Raw genomic sequence first — 16,365 nt, forward strand, 5'->3', positions numbered from 1 at the left:
AATAAAAGTTTTGTCTAGAAAGTTCAATCCCTGGGCTTTCTCAAGGGCATTTTCTGCTGCTTTTTTTTTTTTAACCTGTGAATGAGTCATCCTTTCTTCTTTCTTTACATTTTCTTTGCATCCTTCATATTTTTTGCTGAAAGCTGGACATTTTGAGTATCATCATGTGACAATTCTGGATATCAGATTCTCCCCTTCCCTATAGTTTTTGTTGCTGATTGCTGTGACCTGTCATTGTGTTTTTGTTCAGTGACCCTTCTAAACTATATTGTAATGACTGCACTCTTTGTCAGGTGTGCTCAGTGTTCCATTAGCCTAGTGGTCAGATACTGATTTGACAGAAACTTCCTTAAACACTTGGAGCCAAACAAGACTTTCCCCCCAGTCTTGGTGGCTGGGCTCTGCTTGTGTGTTGGGACCACGCCCACAGCCCTGGGCTGGACAGTTGACAGATCTGCCTTCACCTTCACATCATGCCTGTCAGAGCTGGATGTGTAGCCAGTGGTGAGTGTCCAGGGCTTTCTCAGCTCCTTTCTGAGCATGGGCCCCTTGCGGGCATGTGTGGGGTCTTCTGGTCTCCCAGCCATCTGTGGAAGCCTGAAAACCTTATTCCTCCAAACATTTCATTCCCCAGCTTTCTGTCCTTGGCTTTTTGGGGTGTCTTCTGTTTGCCACAACTGATACCTTTTCCCCAGGCAGCAGTGGGTTCATTTGACAAACTCTCTCCATGTAGCTGCTTCTTTGCCTTGAAATTATGAGAAATTAAGCCAAGCCCTTGGTGTGGGCATCTCCAGAGCCACTGCTCAGACAACCACACTTCTCATAGAATGGGGCTTGCTCTTGCCAGAACCAGGGCCCTCACTGGCACCCAGTCCACCAGGCTGCAACCACTTTGTTCTTGATGGAGCATTTCCTTGGTCGTTGTAATCCCTTGACCATTTGATTCTTTGCCAGTTTTTTTCAGTGTTTCTATGAGGGCACAGGGGTGGGCCCTTAGAGTTCCCTACTGCCAATCTTTTCTGATCACTCTTAGTAAGCACAACTTTTAAAAGTCCTTTAGAGCACATTTGTTGATATCTCTCAGAATTTAAAATCAGCAAACTCTGACCTGGAAGTCCCACTTCTGGGAATTTAGGCAAGGTGAAAACATACACCTGTGCACACAGGTAAGCGGTGAGGACCCTCATGGTGGCATTGTTTGTAATGATCAAAACTGGAGAGACTTCAGATGCCCATCCCCCTGTTTCTGCATAAACCCCTAACGGTGTATCACCCTTTGCGATTCTATGTGTCTAGGGACAAGGAGCAACCATAAGGTATTATTTCTCATCAAGTTGGCAAAGATAGAAAAAGGTAACCCCCATGCTGCTGTAAATCTATGCTCTTGCTTCCACCATTTGACCCATTGCTCTGCAGTTCCAGGACTTCATTCTCAGATTTGCTCAAGTATGTGGGAAGCTGCGTCTGGCTACATCTGGACATGTGACATTTGCTCCCACCCTCTGGTCTGGACATGTTTTCACACTGTTCTGGCCTTTCTCCACTATTGCTGTTTCCAGTCATCCTTTCCCAGCTGCTCTCTGCCAACCCAGCCCAGTAGGTGGGAACCCCAGAGGCTGTGTCCTCTTCTCTGCCCTCTGCATTCCAGCAGCTGGCACGGTGCCCGAGCACACGGCATTCTGGTGTCTGTGAATGTAGGATGCCACCTGTCCCTAGAAGACTGTTTGGGCACCAGACAAGCCAAATGCCGGTCTTCCCTGTCCCTACTTCCCAACAGGACTGTGGCATGTGCTGATGTCGGGACAGGCCTCATCTGTGCGTGGGGAGGAGCTGCTTCTACTTACAGTGGGTTGGGGTCTTTGTTCTCAGCCCATTTGGTGCCCACAGGGTTTTCCTGGGAACAAAGTCTCAGACTATGATGGTGGCCAGACAGCAGAGCAACGACTGGAAGTAGACATGGCCCATGGCAGGCATCATGTGCAGGAGCTCCTGGTCCTCCAAAGATGGCAATATAAGCCCCACAGAGGAGGGACAGAGGTCCTTGGGTGCTGGCTAATGATCACATCGCTCCCCTGAGCTCCATGTTCCCAGATGAGTTGTGGGTCCCCTTTGTCAGTGAAACCACCACAGGAAACAGAAGGAAAGAGTGTGAGACTCTAAAGTATTTGTTGGGGGTTATTCTGCAGGAAGCGAGTTGCATGGTTAGACTGGCCCAGGGGTCATGTGGGGCTGAGAGAATCGCCTGTTGCCTGTCTGGCCCAGAGGGGTCCCTGGGCTCTACCTTTCAGGGCATCCGGGGGTGCTTTGGGGCACTTTAGGCGGGGGGGATGCAGATGTGGGTGGGTCAGCCTTGGAAGGAGTCCACAGTGACAGACTCACTGGCTGTGAAAGGGAATGGCTGGCTGGGTGGCTTCCTCCTGAGTCAAGGGTGAGCTTGGGGAAGTTGGCTCCGCAGCAGGCAGGGGCCTTTAGGGGATAGTCTAGGTCAGGCAGGCAGGACCCTGAGGGGAAGCGCATGGAGTAGCCAGCTGGGCTACAGGAGGAGGCGGGCTGCACAGGGGCCACCCCAGCAGAGCCCTGAGCCCCTGGGGGCCCCAGGAGCTCTCGTAGCCCAGAGGCGGGGGGTGGGAAGAAGGTGGCCCTGGGACACTCAGGCTGGAGGCCATGAAGCAGGTGCTGTGGCACGTGGTGGCCTGGGGCTGGGTGGGGTCAGGGTGGAGGTCAGGGGTGCCCAGAGGAGCCTTTCCTGGGTGGCCTTTATGGCCTCCTGGCTACAGGCCCCATGGGCGTCTCTCTACTGTGTTTTCCCAACACTTCATCTCCCAGTAAAGAAGAGGTGAGGAGAGGATGAGGAGCTCAGACGTCAGAGAGCAGCTGTGAGTTTACACCCCCGTCCTTTGGGTGCCTGCCATAGTGCGAGCCCATGAGAACGGCTAAGGCTGGGTGAGGCCGGCGGTGTTTGTCACAAATAAATCAAAGGAATAACACGTGGGCTCAGGGCACTCCACCCCATGGGCCCTCCGGAAGTGACACACGCCAGGCACAATCAGCAAAGCCCAGAGAGTCACAGGTCACTTGTGCAAACCACTGAGGACAAGCATTCCAGGGGTGAGGGCAGGGGCAGGGGCACGCTGACGGGCGACATAGGGGGATGCCTCTGCCCTTGTCAACGAGTGTCAACCGTGATGCCAGTGCCATCCTGACATCAGAGCAGCGTTGTCCAGAGCACCAGGCACGTCCAGGCCTGACGGGGTTCCCAGCTCACTGGGGAGGCCCTGCCCTGTGACTCCGTGTCTCTCCTACTCCCAGGTGGAGTCCAGACCTACCAGCTGATGTCCTGAGTCCTGCCCAGGACGGGACCCTGGGGCTCCTGCCACTCACCCTGAAGATTGTGCTTACAACCTAGTCGTTTCCTTTGGGGGCTTGGAGCAGTGCCTCCCCCAGCCCGCCGCCTCTCCACGGGATGAGCAGAGCACATGGGATGACCCCAGGGGGACCCCAGGAGGCCCCTAGGCCGCAGGGTCTGTGCTGCCCACGCCCCCCAGGCCGGCTTGTCTGGGCCGCTTTGCCCAGCTGGATCAGTGGGTGGAGACGGGTGTGGGCTGAAACCCCCAGGCCGCGCCCCCTGTGCAGGTGGCCAGCCTCGGGAGCCCCAGAGACCCACTCGGGTGGGGCCCAGCAGCCCTGACCATCTCCGCCAGGGCATGAGTCCCACCCCGCGGCCCCGCCCAGAGCAGTTGGGCTGCGGCCCTTGGGGACCTCTCATCCCTCCTCCCAAAAATGTTCACGCGGGAAGGGACCACTGTTGGGTCCAAACCCCGGGACCCCAGCCCCGTGAGAGTCAGATGAAAGGAAGCAGGTCAGCGGGTGCAGTGAGTTTATTGGGGTGCCAGGGAGGTGCCCACAGGTCGGAGGGCGAGGTCAGGTGACCAAGCAGAGAAATAGGGAGGGAAGGCAGGTGACCCAGGGCAGGTGGAAGTGCATCCCGGGAGCAAGAGCCCCGGGGAGCCGCGGGGTCAGCGTTCTTGGGAGGGAGGAGGTGAAGGTCAGTTCAAGAGAGTGGACACCCAGGGGGACCCCATCGTGGGTGGGGGCAGTCACCTAGCACAGGTGAGGGCTGGGCTGAGGGGTGGCTGGGAGGCCCAGGGTCCCTGGGTGGGGCCTGAGCCCAGCGCCCTGAGGGCACGTGCCCCATCAGTGGAAGCACACGGGGCGGCACAGCAGGGACATGCTGGAGGCCTGGGGGCAGCAGCTGGGCTGGCAGGGGGAGGGGGTGGCGCAGCAGGCGGGCCTGCACACGGGGCGGCAGAGGAGGGACACGCAGGAGGAGGGTCTGCAGGGGCTGGGCTGGCAGCAGGGGGAGGCCTGGCAGCAGACAGGCTTGCTGCAGACAGGGGTGCAGCACACGGGCTTGCAGCAGACAGGGGTGCAGCAGACGGGCTTGCAGCAGACAGGGGTGCAGCAGAGGGGCTTGCAGCAGACGGGGGTGCAGCAGATGGGCTTACAGCAGACAGGGGTGCAGCAGACGGGCTTGCAGCAGACAGACACACAGCTGTCTTCCTGGCAGGGGGAGGAGCTGCAGCAGGAGGGCTGGCAGCTAGACTGCTGGCAGCAGGGGGAGGCTGAGCAAGGGGAGGCCTCACAGCAGACGGGCTTGCAGCAGACGGGGGTGCAGCACACGGGTTTGCAGCAGATGGGGGTGCAGCAGACGGGCTTGCAGCAGATAGACACACAGCTGTCTTCCTGGCAGGGGGAGGAGCTGCAGCAGAAGGGCTGGCAGCTAGACTGCTGGCAGCAGGGGGAGGCATCACAGCACATGGGCTTGCAGCAGACAGGGGTGCAGCACACGGGCTTGCAGCAGACAGGGGTGCAGCACACAGGCTTGCAGCAGACAGACACACAGCAGCCCTCCTGGCAGGGGGAGCAGCCGCCGCAGGAGGGCTGGCAGGAGCCGGGACAGGCTGATGGGCAGGGGCTGGACCCGCAGCTCGCAGGGGTGCAGAGGAGGGTCAGGCAGGAGGCGGGGGGGCAGCAGGGGGGCTCGCAGCAGGTCTCCTGGCAATCGTCCACCTGCCAGGAGGAGCTGGTGCAAGCGCTGGGCGAGCAGAGGCGGCCGCCGCAGCTCAGGTCACTGGAGCAGACCGACAGGGTGGAGGCGGCAATAAGGCAGGTGCGGGAGCAGCAGGTGTCAGCCATGCTGGAGTTTTGTGCTGGGAGGTGAGCAGGACGGGGTGTGTGTGACAGGTGTGCGAGTGAGGTGCTCTGGGCGTCGGGGCTTTTATATCTGTCCCTGGGGTGCTGAGCCTCGCCTGAGCCTGCACCAGCCTTTCTTTTCCTTGTTGCTCAGCGTGTATTTCCTGACAACCCTTAGGGGTTTATTTGCGGTGCGATGTTTGTCCACCGTCCCCAAGGCTCTGAGTGTGTCCGGTGATGCCTGGTTGCTTGCGTGTGGAAACCCTGAGGTGCACAGTTCCTGTTGGTCGACCAGCTCAGGGTTGGGTGTGTCTGGACAGCCTGGGCTCCTCTTTCCATATTTGCTTGTGTGTCTTTGGTGTGAATTCTGGCCTCTGCAGATGCTCCGCACGTGGCCGCAAACCCCTCACTGAATAAGAGTGTGTTGGCTCGGAGGAGCCCCCCATCTCCTTCTCCACCTGCAGACTCCGGTGGGGTGACTCCCACAGTCCGCGCCCGACACTGTCCTTGTTTCCGCTGTTTATCACACGGTTCCCCAGTGATGTGCATATTCAGTACTCTCTTGAGTTTTCAGTTTTATTATTTATTTAAATTTTTAATTTTCAGAAGTCTTTATTTTAATCTTTTAATTGCACGGTGCTCATCATGACAAGTGCACCCCCTAGTCCCCATCACCTGTTTCCCCCAGGCCCCCACCCGCCTCCCCTCTGGTGATCATCAGTGTGTTCTCTAGAGTTATGAGTGTTTCTCGATTTGCCTCTCTTTCCTTCTATTTTTCCCCCCTTTGCTCCTTTGTTTTATTTCTTAAATTCCCCATATGAGGGAGGCCGTGCGATCATGTCTCTCCCTGGCCGACTCGCCCCCCTCGGCATCACACCCTCCGGCTCCCCCCACGTCGGTGTAAATGGCGAGATCCCCCCCCCTGACGGCCGAGTGACACCTGGGGTGCACAGGGACCACGTCTCCTCCCTCCAGCATCTGTCCGTGGATGTCGAGGCTCCTCCTGGCGCGGCCCCCGTGGACATCGGGGTGCAAATATCCCTTTGAATTAGTATTTTTATATCTTTGGGGTAAATACCCAATAGTACAATTGCTGGGTCGTAGGGTAGTTCTATTTTTAACCTTTTGAGGAACCTCCACAGTGTTTTCCAGGGCGGCTGCACCAGTTTGCGTTCCCACCAACATGCACAAGGGCTTCCTTCTCTGCACATCCTGGCCAACACCTGTTGTTTCTTGTGTTGTTGACGTTAGCCGTTCTGACAGGTGTGAGGTGGGATCTCATTATGGTTTGACGTGTATTTCCTCCATGATGAGTCCTGCTGGGCATCTTTCATGGGCCCGTTGGCCATCTGGATGTCTTCTTCAGAAAAGTGCCTGTTCATGTCTTCTGCCCATTTTTGGATTGAATTATTTGTTTTTTGGGTATTGAGTAAATACAGACCCTTTATACATTTTGGAAACTAACCTTTTATCTGATATGTCACTTGGAAATAGCCTCTTCCATTCCGCAGGTTGTCTTTTAGTTTTGTTGGTTGTTTCCTTGGCTGTGCAGAAGCTTTTTATCTCGGGGAAGTCCCAATAGTTCTTTTTTACCTTTGTTTCTCTTGGCTTTGGAGACGTGTCTTGCAAGAAGTTACTGCAACCGAGGTCACAGAGGTTGCTGCCTGTGTTCTTCTCTAGGATTTTGATGGATTCCTGTCTCATTTAGGTCTTTCAACCATTTTGAGTCTATTTTTGTGTGTGGTGTAAGAAAATGGGCCAGTTCCATTCTCCTGCACGTGGCTGTCCAATTTCCCCAGCATCATTTATTGAAGAGACTTTTTTCCAGTGGATATTCTTTCCTGATTTGTCAAAGATGAGTTGACCATAGAGTTGAGGGTCCATCTCTTCTGTTCCATTGATCTGTGTGTCTGTTTTTGTGCCAGTGCCAGACTGTCTTGATGATCACAACTTTGAAATGTAGCTTGAGGTCAGGCATTGTGATGCCCCCAGCTTTGCTTTGCTTTTTCAAGTTGCTTTGGCTATTTGGGGACTTTGGTGATTGCATATAAATGTTAGGATTGTTTGTTCCAGCTCTGTGAAAAATGCTGCTGGTACTTTGATAGGCATTGCATTGATTGTGTAGATTGCTCTGGGTAATATGGACATTTAATGATGTTTGTTTTTCCAATCCACGAGCATGTCATCTTGAGTTCCTCACATCACCATTTTATAGTTTTCAGAATACAGGTCTTTCAACTCTTTGGTCAGGGTTATTCCTAAGTATCTTATCTTTTTTTTTTTTTTTAAGATTTATTTACTTATTTGAGAGAGAGAGAGCACGAGCAGTGAGGAGGGACAGAGGGAGAGAGAGTCTTAAGCAGACTCCGTGCTTAGTGAGAAGCCTGACTCAGGGCTTGATCTCATGACCCCGAGATCATGACCTGAGCCAAAATCAAGAGTTGGATCCTTAACTGACTGAGCCGCCCAAGCACCCCCGTATCTTATTATTTTTGATATAATTGTAAACGCGATCGGTTCCTTAACTTCTCTTTCTGCTGCTTCATTACTGATGCACAGAAATGGAACAGATTTCTCTACCTTGACTTTGTGTCCTGAGAGTTTCCCAAATTCCCGAATCAGTTCCAGCAGTTTTTTGGTGGAGACTTTCGGGTTTTCTGTATAGAGCGTCATGTCGTCTGCAAGTAGTGAAAGTTTGACTTCTTCCTTGCCGATGTGGAGGCCTTTTAGTTCTTTTTGTTGTCTGACTGCGGAGACTAGGACTTCCAGTTCTAGGTCGAACAACAGTGGTGAGAGTGGACGTGCCTGTCCTCCTCCTGACCTCAGGGGACAGGCTCTCAGTTCTTCCCCACTGAGGATGGTGTTCACTGTGGACTTTCTCATATGGCCTTTATTGGGTTGAGGTGGGTTCCCTCTAAACCTACCTTGTTGAGGGTTTTTATCATGAATGGATACTGTACTCTGTCAAATGCCTTTTCCGTGTCTATTGAAATGATCACATGGTTCTTCTCTTTTCTCTTATTGATGTGATGTATCACATGGATTGATTTGTGAATATTGAACTACGCTTTATATTGAATAAATCCCAGTTGATTATGATAAATTATTTTTTAAAAAGTGTTGGATTCAGTTTGCTAGTGTCTTATTGAGGATTTTTGCATCCATGTTCATCAGGGTTAATGGCCTGTAGTTCTCTTTTTTTAGCAGAGTCTTTTTTTTTTTTAAGATTTTATTTATTTATGAGAGAGAGAGAGAGGCAGAGACACAGGCAGAGGGAGAAGCAGGCGCCATGCAGGGACCCCGATGCGGGACTCGATCCCGGGTCTCCAGGATCACTCCCTGGGCTGAAGGCAGGTGCTAAACCACTGAGCCACCCAAGTTGCCCATTTAGTGTAGTCTTTATCTGGTTTTGGTATCAGGGTAGTGCTGGCCTCATAGAGTGAATTTGGAAGTTTTCCTTCCTTTTCTATTTTTTTGAAATAGTTTGAGAACAGGTATTAAATCTTCTTTAAATTTTTGGTGGAATTGCCCTGTGTCTGGTCTTTAACTTATGTTTGCTGGGAGATTCTTAATAACTGATTCAGTTTCTCTGCTGGTTATGGGTCTGTCCAGGTTTTCTATTTCTTCCTGTTTCAGTGTTGGTAGTTTGTATGTTTTCAGGATTAATCCATTTCTTCTAGGTTGTTACTGTTGGCATATAGTTTTTCATGATGTTCTCTTATTATTGTTTGGCTTTCTTGGGGGTTTGTTATTATTTCTCCTCTCTCAGCTGTGCTTTTATTTTTTGGATTCCTTTCTCTCTGTTTTTGCTGAGTCTGCCTAGGGATTTATCAGTATATCAATTGTTGAGTTTTGCAAAGAACCAGTTCCTCATTTCATTGATCTATTCTCTGATTTTTTAGTTTCTATATCATTTATTTCTGCTCTAATCTTTATTATTTCCCTTCCTCTGCTGGCTTTAAGCTTCATTTGTTGTTCTTTCTCCAGCTTCTTTAGGTGTAAGGTTAGGTTCTGTTGTTGAGATTTTCTTTCTTCTTGAGGTAGGCTTGTATTGCTATATACTTTCCTCTTGGGACAGCCTTTGCTGCATCCCAAGATGCAAAGGTTCCGAACTGTCCCCCAGCTCCCCCAAAGGTTCTGAAATGTTGTGTTTTCATTTTTATTTAATTCCATCTGTTTTACATTTCCTCCTTAATTTCCTGGTTGACCCATTCATTCTCTAGTAGGATGTCCTTTTCTTATTTTTTATTTTTTATGATGTCCTTTAACCTCCATGTATTTGAGGTCCTTCCAAATATTTCCTTGTGGCTGACTTCAAGTTTCACAGCACTGTGGTCTGAGAATATGCATGATATGATCTCAAGTTTTGTGTACATGTTGAGGGCTGATTTGTGACCCAGTGTGATCTATGCTGGAGACTGTTGCATGTGCCTCAAGAAGGATGTGTATTCTGCTGCTTTAGGATGGAATGTTCCTCATGTATCTGTGAAATCCACCTGGCCCAATGTGTCATCCAAAGCCCTTGTTTCCTTGTTGATTTTCTGCTTGGATGATCTGTCCATTGCTATGAATGGGGTGTTCAGTCCCCTACTATTATTGTGTTATTATCCACGAGTTCCTTTACGTTTGTTATTAACTGTTTTATGTATTTGGCTGCTCCCAAGTTAGGGACATAAATATTTACAATTGTTAGATCTTCTGACCTTCTTGTTGGATTGTCCCCTTTATTATGACTTAACGTCCTTTTTCGTCTCTTGTTATGGTCTTTGGTTTAAAATCTAGTTTGTCTAGTATAAGTATGGCTACTCTGGCTTTCTTTTGACATCCATTTACATGGTAGATGTTTCTCCATCCCCTCACTTTCAATCTTCAGGTATCTTTATGTCTAAAATAAGTCTCTTGTAGGCAGAGTATGAATGGGTCTTTTTTTTTTTTTTTTGCCCATTCTGACACCATATGTCTTTTGATTGTAGTGTTTAGTTCATTTACATTCAGAGTAATTATTGATAGGTATGTATTTAGTGCCATTTTAATGTTTTGTGATTGTTCCTGAAAATTTTCTGTGATTTTTTAAATCTTCATATCTTTCATGGTTTGCTGGCTTTCTTTAGTGATATATTTGGATTCCTTTCTCTTTATTCTTTGCATATTTATTAATGGTTTTGATACATGGTTACCATTAGGCTTGTATATAACATCTTCTGCAAATAACAGTCCATATTAAGTTGATGGTCACTTAAGTTTGAAACCATTCTTTACTCCTCTCCTCCTCACATTTTAGGTATGTGTTGTTATATTTTACATCCTTTTATTTTCTAAGTTCCTTGACTTATTTTTTATAGAAATGTTCGTTTTTACTCCTTTTGTGTTTCCTGCCTTCATACTGTCATTTGGTCTTCCCATTCAAAGAGTCCTCCTTAATATTTCCTGCAGGGCTAGTTTAGTTTTTCTTTGCCTGAAAAGCTCTTTATTTCTGCTTCTATTCTGAATGACAGCCTTACTGGACAGAGTATTCTTGGCTGAAGATTTTTCCCATTCAGCACTTTGAGTACCTCATGCCCCTCTCTTCTGGCTTGCAAAGTTTGTGCTGAAAAGTCCCCTGCTAGCCTATGTGTTTTCCCTTACAATTTAATATTCAATGTCTTCTTTTGTCTTGCTGCTTTTAATATTTTTGTTGTCACTATGTTTCCTCATTTTAATTACAATATGTCTTGGTATTGAGTTGCTTTTTTGGTTTTGGTGGGAGTTCTCTACTTCCTGGATCGGAATGTCTGTTTCTTTCCTTAGATGAGAGAAGTTTTTGGCTATTCTATCTTTTTTTTTAAAAAAAGATTTATTTATTAATTGATTGATTTGAGAGAGGGAGAGAGAGAGAATGAGCAGGGGTAGGAAGAGGGAGAAGCAGACCCCTCATTGTGCAGGAAGCCCAACACGGGCTCCATCCCAGGACCCTAGGATCATGACCTGAGTTGAAGGCAGCACTTAATCAACTGAGCCACCCAGGCATCCCTCAGCTATTATATTTTCAAATAAATTCTCTGGCCACTTTTCGTCTTCTGGGACCCATGTAATATGAATGCTATTACATATGATGGAGTCACTGATTCCCTAAGTCTTTTTTTTCTGTTCCATAATCCTTTTATCTCTCTTTTGTTCAGCTTCTTTATTTTCCAGAACTCTGTCTTCTAGGTCATTAATTTGTTCCTTTGCTTCTTCCAGCCTGTTGTTCATTGCATTTATTGAGTCCTTTATCTCTGTTGCTATTCCTTATCTCTGTGTTAATTGTCTCACTGATGCATTCCACTCTTTTATCTAGTCTAGTAAGTATCCTTATAATCACTGCTTTAAATTTTCCAACAGGCAGGGCACCTGGGTGGCTCAGTTAAGTGTGCAACTCTTGATTTCAGCTCACATCATGATCTCAGGGTCATGCTCAGCATGGAGCCTACTTATCCTTCTCCCTTTGCTCCTCCTCCCATGCATTCCCCCCCCCCTCTCTCTCTCTCTCTCTCTTTCTCTCGATAAATAAATAAATATGTAAAAAAATTTCTGTCAGGAATTTTTAGAAATATCTGTTTCACTTAGCTCTCCAGCTGTGGCCCTGTCTTTCATTTGGGACAAATTCCTCTGTCTTCTCATTTTGTCTAACTTTCTGTGCCTGTTTTCCTGTGTTATGAAAGTCAGCTATATCTCCTGTTCTTATGAAGAAGAGGTCCTGTAGTCCCCTGCCACACAGTGTCCCCTATTCCCGAGGGCTCTGTGCTTCAAGGCCTGTCTCCCGTGTGTGCTGTGTGTGCTCTGCTCTTGTGTCCTGCCACTTTATCCTTAAGGCCAGTCGTCTCTAGGCTTTCTTTACCTGTTGTGGTTAGTGTTTGGTCCCTGGTCTGAATGTGGCATATTTTAATTAGTGTGTTCTGATCTGCTTGTGAAATGAGACCTATCACCACCACCACCAGAACTCAGCCTCCATGGAGTTCCTGAATTGGGAGATGCAGTGTGAGTAGACATTTGGACTGGTCTTCTGGATGAGGGGGCCCCCTGGACTGGAACTGAGATGAGCATGACTGGGAATGGTGATTCTTCAGGAGCACAGGGGATGTGGGGCTGCATGTGAGCAAGTTAGGTAGCCAGTGTCATCACTGGGCTGGTTTCTTCAGGTGGCTCTGTGCTTATACTGGAAGAGTGTGGAAGGGAAATGGTACCTGTCAGTTCCTTTGTTCACAGACACATCTTTCCATAAATGCTGCTTCTCTGGGTTGTGCTCCCAGATGAGCAAATAACCTCCCCACTGGTGCCCTAGGTGTTCTTCGGGTCACTGTTTCCGTGCTGTATGTCCAAGGGCTGTTTGCCCTGCATTTTCTCCACGAGGAGCAGCTCCAACTTCCTCCAGATTCCCCCGGAGCCAAGCACATTGACCATCCAAACTCCAGTCTCTAAGCTCTGCTGGTTGTAACAACTCATGAAATTTGGGCCCTCTCTCTTTCCATGCCAGTTGCCGTGGGGATTCATCTTCCCCGTGTGCTCCCCTGTGTGCTAGTTTAGTTTGTTGCCCCTCTGCGTGGCCACAGCTCCCTCCCCACTGTGGTGGCCATGGTCTGTTTCTCACCCAAGCCATGTCTCTGCACTTCTATCTTCTTTGTGTGGCTTCTTCTCTCCCATTAGTTGTGGAGTTTGTTTTGCCAGTCTTCAGATCAATTTCTGGGGGGTATTTAGGATGAATTATCTGATTATATTCATGGGATGAGGTGAGACTGGAGCTCTCCTACTCCACTGCCCTCTTCCCCCACCCCTTGAGTTTTCAGTTTTAAATAGGATGTGGTCTTGTGTCGTGAAGGAAGGCACTTTCTCTTGTCTGCTCCCCCCCAACCCCATGAAAAGTTCCTCTCCCCAGACTCAGGAGGTAGAAATATCCCAATATTTGGTTAAACCATTGTCAAATCTGTATCATTTAAACCAGAGCATGTTGCTCATAGGCAGGTCTGCGTAGTGGAGCCAGATTTAATTTCCTCACTTGTACATGTTTTGTTTTTGCTTGTGTTTTTCCTTTTTTAGAGTTAACAATTGCTTCTTATGTTTATTTGCTTCTTTCTCTGTGTACCTATCATTAGATCATCACTAAATCCTCTAATTTATCTCCAAGCTCCACTCAAGAGGGTTGAACATATCAGGTAATCTACTGGCTCCCTTTATTTTGTGGAGATGTTTCTCCAAGAGCTCCATTTATGGGATGATGTCTGCTGTGTATTCCAGGCATCACCCATGGATGTCCTCTCATCACTGTCTTTGGATTTTCCTCCATCTCTCTCCTATAATGTGTCTCTTATTTCCTGAACATAGTGTCCTTTCCTTTCTGGGCTTATGTCTTTCTTTGGGTGGAGCACACCCTCTGGTAGCTTTCTGAAAATGGGTGCATAGGAGATAAATTTTGGAGCATAGAATAAGTAAAGATGACTTCATTCTGCTTTTATTCTTGATTGATAATTTAGCTGGGTATAATCTTCTGGATTGGAAGAATTATCCCTTAAGATATTTTGCTGAAGACATAAAATGTTCCCAGAATTTCAAATGTTCCCTTGTGCTGTGTCTCAGTTAACCCAACTCTCCCAAGGAATCACTAGTTCACCTTATTTCCCTACGGATTGGTTTCACCTGTTCTGTCTACTTCTTAGTTTATGGCCCCTTTTGCTCAACAGAGTGTCTGTGATAAGCAGCCACATGGGTGATGTATTATTGATCCACTCTCTTTTCCTGATGATACAAATTTAGACTATTTACAGATTTTGGCTAATATTAATAATGCTGCTATAAGAATTATTGTACATTTTGGGGTTTTTTTGGTGGATGTATTTAGCAATCTCTCTTCAGTGTGAACCCATGAGTGGAATTTCTGTGTCGAATGATAGGCACATGTGCTGTTTATCATATATCTTGTCCCAACGGCTTTCTAAACAATTTACACCCCTATTGGCCAATCTTATGACTTGTATAATGACTTGTCATTCTATATCCTTTGTAAAATGAGGTATTGTCAATCTTTTAAAATTTTATCCATTTTGGAAAGGGTGTAAGGATACCACATCATTGCATTAATTTGCATTCCCTGATGACTAAAGCTTCTCATTGAGCACCTGAATATATTTTCTTCTGAGGTTGCATGTTTAAGTCATTTGCATGGCTTTTAAAAGTAAGATTATTTGTATTTCTCATTGGCTTATGCAAATTTATTATATTTTCCAAATATGAGTTAATTGTTGCATGTATACAGTGGTGTGTGATAAATGTTTGATAACTGGGAATCCTGGGTGGCACAGCGGTTTAGCGCCTGCCTTTGGCCCAGGGCGCAATCCTGGAGACCCAGGATCGAATCCCACATCAGGCTCCCGGTGCATGGAGCCTGCTTCTCCCTCTGCCTGTGTCTCTGCCTCTCTCTCTCTCTCTCTCTGTGACTATCATAAATAAATAAAAATTTAAAAAAATAAATAAATGTTTGATAACTGGCTGTCTGTAAAATGAAACCAAAAAGCCCTAATTTATTGCATGTACCAGTTCCCATGATATAAATATACCACAGCTCTCATTGTGATGTTTTGAACGCAGAACTGGGAAGAAGTGGTACAAGCGTGCTTCAGCACTCCACCGGGTATAAGCGTTACACACGTCTCTTCCAAGTCAGGGTCTTGCTTCTCTCATCCTCTGGATGGTATCCTTTTTAAAAAGTCAACTTATTGAGGTGTGATTTGCATACTGTAACATGTACCTGTCTAACGTTTCTATTTGCTTAGTTTTGAAAAAAATATGCACCAGAGTCACCACTGCCACAAGGAACGTATAGAACTTCTCCATCATCCTGAAAATTTCACGTGTGTTCTTAATCCCACCCTGTCACACCCTGGCCTCAGGAAACTACAGAACTCCTTCCCATCTAGGTTAGCTTTGTGTTCTCTACAGGTTCACGTAAATTATGTAATATGAATTCTTAGGGTTTGGCTTCTTCTCCTGAGTGTATTGAGATATATGAGTATATATGTGGCTGCCTTCTTTTTGTGCTGCATAATTTTCCATTGTGTGGATATAATACAATTTATTCATCTGCTGAGCTGTTGATGCACACACAACTGGTATGAACGTTCATGAACAATTCCTTGTGTGGACTTATGTTGCCACTTGTCTTGGGTAAACAGCCAGGAGTGGGATGTCTGGGGCACATGATTGGTGTATGATTGACAGACTGCCCAACCGGTTCCCAAGTGACCACACGTGTTTACATTCCCTCCAGCAAATGTGTATGTTCTTTTACATCTTTGCTGACACTCACGGTGGTTAGACTTTCTAACTTGAGGTGTCCTGATGGATGTGTTGTGATGTTCATGGTGTCCTTGATGAATAGAAGCTCCTAATTTTAATGAAGTCCAGTGTAATGACACTTTCTTTTGTTTTTTTTTGTTTTTTTTTTTTTAATTTTTATTTATTTATGATAGTCACAGAGAGAGAGAGAGAGAGGCAGAGACACAGGCGGAGGGAGAAGCAGGCTCCATGCACCGGGAGCCTGATGTGGGATTCGATCCCGGGTCTCCAGGATCGTGCCCTGGGCCAAAGGCAGGCGCCAAACCGCTGCGCCACCCAGGGATCCCCACTTTCTTTTGAAAAAGAAAAAATACATTTATTTATTTACTTTTGAGAGAGAGAGAGAGAGAAAGCGAGCAAGAGCGTGTGAGTGTGGGGAAGGGGCAGAGGGCCAGAACCTCCACACAGACTCTCTGCTGAGCAAGGAGCCCTACCAGGGGCTCAATCCCAGACCCATAAGATCATGACCTGAGCAGAAACCAAGCGTTAGATGCTGAACTGATTGAGCCACTCAGGCACCCCTGACTCTTGCCTTTTTTGTTTATTTCTTTTTTCTTTTTTCTTTTCATTTTTTCCCTCCTTTTTCTTTTTTACTTTTTTACAAACCCTTGTGTCGAGGGCTGATAACTCTTGCCTTTTGTGTTTAGTGTTCTTGGCATCCCATTGCCAGTCTTTGCGTACCGCACGTTGTGAAGATACCCTCCCATGTATCCTTCTGGACCTCCACCATTTCACCTTCTGCATTCAGCTCTGATATCCTTGTCCTCCCCTCGTTAATTGTGTACACGAAGTGAGGTAGGCGGCAAAGTTTACTTTTTTGCCCTCGCA

At 47.6% G+C, this 16,365-nt stretch overlaps 2 protein-coding genes across 2 annotated transcripts in view; one reads left to right on the forward strand and one right to left on the reverse strand.

The window, feature by feature from the left end:
- TSPEAR (thrombospondin type laminin G domain and EAR repeats) overlaps positions 1-16,365 on the forward strand; it is a gene marked incomplete at its 5' end in the record, with an annotated part of 222,724 nt that overhangs the window by 105,552 nt on the left and 100,807 nt on the right. The gene's annotated exons all lie outside the window — the stretch shown is intronic.
- LOC112909563 (uncharacterized) lies at positions 3,864-5,248 on the reverse strand. The gene has a single exon (XM_072740938.1). The coding sequence runs from the start codon at positions 5,194-5,196 to the stop codon at positions 4,195-4,197; it is 1,002 nt and encodes a 333-aa protein (XP_072597039.1). The 5' UTR covers positions 5,197-5,248; the 3' UTR covers positions 3,864-4,194.

This window comes from Vulpes vulpes, chromosome 15, assembly GCF_048418805.1.
Source record: "Vulpes vulpes isolate BD-2025 chromosome 15, VulVul3, whole genome shotgun sequence".
In the NCBI taxonomy this organism is placed as follows: domain Eukaryota; kingdom Metazoa; phylum Chordata; class Mammalia; order Carnivora; family Canidae; genus Vulpes; species Vulpes vulpes.

Bases quoted from the DNA above. Each gene is read 5' to 3' on its own strand.
- LOC112909563 (XM_072740938.1), bottom strand. From the start codon at position 5,196: ATGGCTGACACCTGCTGCTCCCGCACCTGCCTTATTGCCGCCTCCACC.